Source organism: Limulus polyphemus, unplaced genomic scaffold (assembly GCF_000517525.1).
Source record: "Limulus polyphemus unplaced genomic scaffold, Limulus_polyphemus-2.1.2 Scaffold5813, whole genome shotgun sequence".
NCBI classification, from domain to species: Eukaryota; Metazoa; Arthropoda; class Merostomata; order Xiphosura; family Limulidae; genus Limulus; species Limulus polyphemus.
In genome coordinates, this window is record NW_013671423.1 from 34,153 (window position 1) to 41,474 (window position 7,322).

At 32.1% G+C, this 7,322-nt stretch overlaps 2 protein-coding genes across 2 annotated transcripts in view; both read right to left on the reverse strand.

Moving 5' to 3' along the window:
• LOC106473016 (FAST kinase domain-containing protein 3, mitochondrial-like) overlaps nucleotides 1-1,954 on the reverse strand; it is a 29,007-nt gene extending 27,053 nt beyond the window's left edge. The window contains exon 1 of the mRNA XM_013933690.2: nucleotides 1,932-1,954. The gene's annotated coding sequence lies outside the window, so the exon portion shown is untranslated. The remainder of the gene's footprint in view (nucleotides 1-1,931) is intronic.
• The window catches only part of LOC106473017 (FAST kinase domain-containing protein 5, mitochondrial-like), a 16,921-nt gene that overhangs the window by 4,835 nt on the left and 4,764 nt on the right, over nucleotides 1-7,322 (reverse strand). Inside the window, exons 2-3 of the mRNA XM_013933691.2 lie at nucleotides 4,092-4,098; nucleotides 1,488-1,494 (exon numbers count right to left, since the gene is read on the reverse strand). Of these exons, the coding sequence (XP_013789145.2) occupies nucleotides 1,488-1,494; nucleotides 4,092-4,098 (14 nt within the window). The remainder of the gene's footprint in view (nucleotides 1-1,487; nucleotides 1,495-4,091; nucleotides 4,099-7,322) is intronic.

The following is a 7,322-nucleotide window of genomic DNA, read 5'->3' on the forward strand; positions in this document are numbered from 1 at the left end:
GTTTCTTGGAAAGAATTTCTATGGGAAATTAACAAATGACCAGAGACGTACTAATAAGATATTCGAGTAAAGAATGTGCCACTCACATCATGTACAGATAATATAAAGAAAAAGATATTCGAGTAAAGAATGTGCCACTCACATCATGTACAGATAATATAAAGAAAAAGATATTCGAGTAAAGAATGTGCCACTCACATCATGTACAGATAATATAAAGAAAGATATTCGAGTAAAGAATGTGCCACTCACATCATGTACAGATAATATAAAGAAAAAAACCACTCCTTTGCACAACTGATTTTTATTATTATTATTTTATTGTTATTATTATTTAAATTAACTTCTGTTTTTATGACAGAATACTATTTCCTGAATAATGTTCATGCAAAGTACAACTAGGTTGCAATGAATTGCATACTTATGAGTAGTTGTAGATATTGTTAATAGATGTCGCCATACTACGTTGCCTCTTTTAACATATTTGACATTGGGGGTAAACAGTAAATTAATAAGTTATAATAATTCCAGCCCATTTATCAAACTACTTAATTACGAGCTTTGATAAGAAGATGTCCGAACAATCAGACGCTACACATGCTAAGCTAAAGAGAGACAATCAAAATTGTGAACGTAACAAACAGGTCTTTGATCTGTTGATAATGTCAATTGATGTGCATCCATTTCTGTTAGAATAAACATTCAAATATTTGTCTAAATCTTAATGCATTGCCACTTTAGGAGTCAATAGAATATTTTTTGATACATTTTGACAGACATATTATTAACATCACTGACCAAACGTTAGGCCTATTTGTACACATTGGTAAGATCTTTCTATTGAGCCTACACAAAATAATAAAACACTATACTGAAAAAATTTAGAATTACACTAAAATTAGTGTATTTTTATTCCAAATCAAACAAGTCAAGATAAACAAGAGTAGAAGAAGTGGTATAAATTGTAGCAGCAGAGCTTATCATTTCAGTTTCTATATAACTTGAATTTCTTTGCATTATGGTTGAAATAAAACTACATTCCAAACAATGAATAATAAGTCCTTATTTTCAGATGTCATGGCAAAAAAAAGAGTTTCCATGGCTCTCTCAAGATGATGATGGGACAGTTTTCTGTATCATGTGCAGGTATTCCAGGGATATTGACCATAGTTCTCAATTTGAAAAAGGTGTTGAAAGTTTTAAAACAACAGTATTTAGAGACCATGCTAATTCTAAGTGTGAGGCAGCATTGGCAGCTAAAAAAACTAAACCAGGAACCAACTTAGTTGAGAAGGCCTATGACTCAATTAACAGTTGAGAAAGAACGAGTGTTGAAACTGATAAGTAAGCTCTGCAGATGCATTAGCTCTTCATAATTGTCCTGTTAAAGACTTGGTACGGATTGTTGAATTTCAGTCAAAATATGGTGCTGACATGGGGGTACTGGCTATCGCAGCAATGTGCAAATATATTAGTGAAGCTGCACAACATGAAGTAGTTTCCAGGCTGAGTGGAGCACATTTTTACACCATTATGATGGATAGATCCACTAATACTGCTATACGTGAAGTAGAACTACTATATCTAAGGGCAGCTAAACATGGTGAAATACGTGTATTTTTGGTAGCTTGCAAAGTTGTTGACAAACCTAATAGTGAATCGATAAAAGCTGCAATATTAGAAGCATTAGATGATGAGTTAGGTATTACTGAGGAGGAATTTTACAAGCAAATTATAGGGTTTTCTGCTGATGGTGTAGCTGTACATTTTGGCATAAGGAACAGATTATCAAAGAAGTTTCTTGACCAGGCCTACTGGACTATTGCTGTCCACTGTGTTGCCCATAGGGCTGAATTGGCCATAAGGGACCAAACCAAAGATCTATCATTCTACAAAAAAATGTAAAGAACTTTTGTTTGGAATATACCTACCAGCAATCATTAAACAGGTCTGGATTGTTAAAGGCCAGGAAAAATATTTCAACATCTCATCATGTCCCCAAGAAGAATCAGAGGTGGGTACAACACACTCACCTGGTGGTTGAAAATATTTTGTTAGTACACCCAGCACTTCATGCTCATCTTGCTGCTGTAAACACAGACAAATAAATGTTCAACCACTGCTAAGTCTAAAGCCAGATTTTTTGGTTACTTTCTTTGTTTGACTTTACCTCAGTTATGCAACACTGATTTAAGAAGTACATCTAGCACATGAGTGCAACAATTACAGCTTTAAAAAGAAAAAATAAATAAATTGTGGCTCTTCACTGAGAAAATTACTGAAAGATAACACCGTAGAAAATTTTTCATTTTCTGATTTGCCTCTAGAAGGTGATGCCACACATTTTGAACAAGATTAGCAGACATCCTTAACAAGTTTGATCACTCATCTTAAAAAAAAAGATTTAGTGACCTTAAAAGGCCAGTTGTAAATGCTTTGTCAGTCTTTAATGTGAACACTTGGCCCCTACTAAAATTTGTTGATGATGAGATTAGCTTAATTTGTGTGCTTTTCCAGGTTTCCTTGGCAACCTACCTGCTGGACCTGTTACTGTAGAAGGTGTTACGTCTGGACGGAACTTGTTGAGGCAGCTTAAATATTCAGCATCTGTGTACGGTATTGGTTTACGGCAGAACCAATGCATTAACATTGAGTGATCTTGTTTTATCATTACAAGCTTATAGTGCAGCATCTACAAGTTGGTTCATACAAAGATCAGAAATGGACTAAAACCAAAGTCACCTTCACAAAGATGATGCAAGTTTTATGATCCAGCTCCAGCTTATCAGTTAGGGAGGAAAGATGTTGTTAGAGTTAGAAAACCCTCTGTCAAGCCATATGAACACAGGAATGGGAAGAAAATACCTGACCTTATTCAGAAGATGCAAATGGACTAAAACCAAAGTCACCTTCACAAAGATGATGCAAGTTTTATGATCCAGCTCCAGCTTATCAGTTAGGGAGGAAAGATGTTGTTAGAGTTAGAAAACCCTCTGTCAAGCCATATGAACACAGGAATGGGAAGAAAATACCTGACCTTATTCAGAAGATGCAAATTCATATTATTTTTATAAATTATTTAAAATGAACTGTACAATTCTGTTTCTGAGTCTAAAACACTTGCTGACTCCTCCTAATCTGAGTTAGAGTATAGTAAATCCTGGATAACTATTTTTGGATGGGTAACATGTTTGGTGGATAACTATTTTTGGATGGGTAACATGTTTGGTGGATAACTATTTTTGGGTGGATAACTATTTTTGGATGGGTAACATGTTGGGTGGATAACATGTTGGGTGGATAACATGTTGTAGAGCTATTTTATGAAAAGTGAACAAAAATATATCCTCTTTGAATCAAATTTTGAAGGTTATTCTGCAAAAGTAAATGTTTTTAAGTATTTGAAATGATCATTTCTGTTTTATTACAGATTATGTCATATATGTATACTGGGTCACACAGGATGCAAAATTAACTTTTATGGCTGCTGGAAATGGGGTCTGGTACTTCACAAAATTTGCCAGACCCCACAATTCAGTAAATTTTGAATGATCTAGTTAAACACAAGAACTATTCCATGATATTGGTTGGTAATAACTGGTAAACTGTTATTTTGTATTGACATGCAATAATAACAGGAAATAATGAACTGTCAAGTTTAAAGATACTTTAATTTGCATAACATTTTTACACAGAAAGCATAATTTGTGCAAGAGTGACCTGTTATCATCACAAGTCTTAGTTTACTTCTGATGTTGTGAAAGCTAATTTAAATGTTTAACTATTGTCTTGCAAGTACATGAGAACACCTATTCTTGAATAAAGAGTCTGAAGACCTGAATAGTCAGTGGATCATTGTTGGGTGGATAACTATTTTTGGTTGGTAACATGTTGGGTGGATAACTATTTTTGGATGGGTAACATGTTTGGTGGATAACTATTTTTGGATGGGTAACATGTTTGGTGGATAACTATTTTTGGATGGGTAACATGTTTGGTTTTATATATATTGTATTGCACACATATTGTGCTCATTAAGCCTATTTTAGAAGACCCATATCCTGACTTAATACCTTTTGAAAATTACCAAGCAACATGTTTATTTCAGTTACTTGCTAAAAGAAGATATACTTGTATATAATTTTTATCAGTCAAATACATTTTAATTATAGTGTTTTTCCCAGCTATCAAGACACATGTAAATTACAAGTATTTGTGTATATAATTCTTGAGTAACTGATAAAGCATTGGTTATACTCTATATGTGTGAATATAATACCTGTGTATTTACTAAAGTTAAAAGTTTTGTGAAGTACTGTTTGCATAAATGAATATATATATATATATCGTATTTAATATTTGTAATACAAAAATTAGCCTTAACCTTAGCCTTTTATTTCATCATAGATTTATTCTTGCTGCTTGTAATTCCTTTCTGATGCAAATATTAACTTAAATGCTTAGATAATCTTTATGCTTACATTATATATATATATATATATCTTATTTAATATACTGATTGACTGAATAATTTTAAATCAAATATTTTTTGGATTGATATACAATCTGAACAGAGGATGTCTATTGTTATTGTTCTAGGAAAGACCATGTTGTTCATGTCAAGAGAGTTGGTAACTTTGGATTACTGTGTGGAAATTGAACGGCCACAGTATTGTGGTCCTCGCCTAAATAGAGAAGACTTTATTGAAACTATTAAGGTAGGATACTAAAAAGTCAACTTTATTGATAAAATTGATCGTATTGTAGAATATATACTAAATCATAACTTCATTCCTCAACTATGTTAAAATAAGCATATTGCTTAAAAGGGTGGTGTATAAGCATGATTTTTATCTTTATCCTGTATATATAAAACAGCAACACAAATCTGGGAATAAACAGGGCCATCAGGTGTTATTGACAAAAACTTGTGTGTGATTACTGAAGAAAAAAAGCTTTAAAACTTCCGCTGGATATTTAACTAAGATGACAAGAATAATGTTAATGATTGGCAAGGTCTCACTTAGAATACTGTTATGGACATTTTCCAAAAATTATTGTTGTAGTCTTATGTTTTTCATATTTTAATGTAGATGTTTTGTGTTGTTTGCTAGAGGCATTTTTGGCATTACCCAATGATGATGATGTGCATCATACTGGATGGAACCATGGAAATACTGATGCATTATCTCAAAGACCGTGTATTAATGATGAATGTAACACTGTCAAAAGAGGGAAGCACAAGATAGTAAATTAACCTAAAGTACAACCACGGTGGAACGTCTACAAGTGATGATAAAGAACTAATGTGGTCCAACACTCAATTGAAAGATGCTCAGCAAACAGAAACCAGTCTCAAATGATCCAGGAAGAGGAGCTGTTGTAGACTGTATTTTTAGTACTTTAATTTAGATGTTTTGTATTGTTTGTTAGATGAGGTTTTGGTATGATGTAATGAGGATTTGACATGACATTTCAAATTTGCTAGACTTAAATAAATAAATTGTAATATTATAAAAATACCAGTCATTTATTGAGTCAGCCAATCAGGCAGCATATTAGTTAGTCATTTCAGTATCCTGCAGTAAATATAAGAGGAAATTCAACAAGTGAGTGGCTATTAAGTTTTAGTTCTGAGTTAGGTCTATTCCATGGTTATTGTTAATTCACAAAACCATGTAAAATTAAACTTTCAGTTGAAAGAAAGAAAGTACTTTACTCTTCGTTAAATGGCTTGCCATTATTTTTACTGAATAATAAAAAAAAACCTTGCCAATGATAGAAACGGATATAACAATAACAGGATGCTGTAAAAATTCCAGAGATGGACTATTAGAATAATATATAACTTAAGTACAATTAATCACTGTTATATGTTCTTTCACAATATTTGTAGCTACATATATATGTAGTGAAGTAAGTTCTTGTATACAAAAGTTTACTTAATGTTTAATACTGGCACTGGTTCGATTTTATAAATAACAAAATAAAAATTAAATTTTTGACGCAAGCAGTTGCTTGAACTTAATAAACAACAACAATATAATTATTTGTGTGAAATAAAGGCAAAATGATTGTAAAGCATAAGTATAGTAAAGGGAAGGTCTATATATAAACACCTAATAGCCAAAACTTTTATTTAAAATAGATTAGCTTTATAGTTATGCAGTTTGTTTTACGATGTTATCTCTTTTTAACTTAAAATTTATACATAAGGTATAATTTATTCAATGTTTACAGGGCTTTGATTTAACATGTTTAATGTGGTAGCCAGCTGGACAAGTAGAGTCAGAAATTTACTAGCCCTGAGGGATTTCTTCTAGCCCATCACAAAAGGTTAGCCCTATTGCAATGATGTAATCAGGTTTCTTGAAGCAAAGTTACTTAGTTGATTTTAAAACATTTTGCTGTTGAATATTACAACTTGAAAAAAAAAATTATAACACTTTACTTTTAATGTTCAGTATTTTAGTTTCAAATCCTGTGTTTATTACTTATATGAATGTTTTTTTTTATAAAAAAGAAGTTTCTGATTACAATTTAAAGATTATTATATGACTTAAACCTTAAACATAAAGATACTTTATAATGTTATTCTATGATCATTAAAGAAAATGTGAGTGTTTTCTTATAGCAAAGACACATAGGGCTATCTGCTCAGTCCACCAATGGGGAATCAAACCCCTGATTTTAGCATTGTAAATCCAAAGACTTACCGCTGTCCCATTGGGGGAACAGAAAATGTGACCTAACATTTAAACAAATATCTTACTTCCAATCTATTCAAGAGGCTACAAATTTTGTATATTAAACAATAACAGTCATTCATACACAATAAAGATCATTCATGAATCAGAAGGAAATGAAATACACACACAAATATTTAACAAAGAAAAGATTGAAAAGATCATGGAAGTATTTAAACTTAAATAACCTTACTAATCTTCCAACAAATGAATTCCAGCACTTGTGCAGTACAATCATGAGGATACAAATAGAGTTAAAAACAACCTTGAAAAACTTTCAACTGATATTATTGCTTTACCTTTTCATTTAGGTAAAAGGGCTTTTAACAGATGATAACATTTTCCTAAACTGAAAATGTATTTCCAATAGATACTTACCTTCTCTCACAAAGTAGCTTTTCTCAACTAGTACTGCTCTCTATCAGTGCAAATTTTTAACTTCTGCATATCCACATGTAAATGATTATGCAGCAGCTCTCCACCAATAGGAGCACGACACATCCCCTATCATAACCAGTTCCCTCTCCACAGTTGCACTCGTTAATCACTTCGAGATTGGTCATAGGACCTACACTA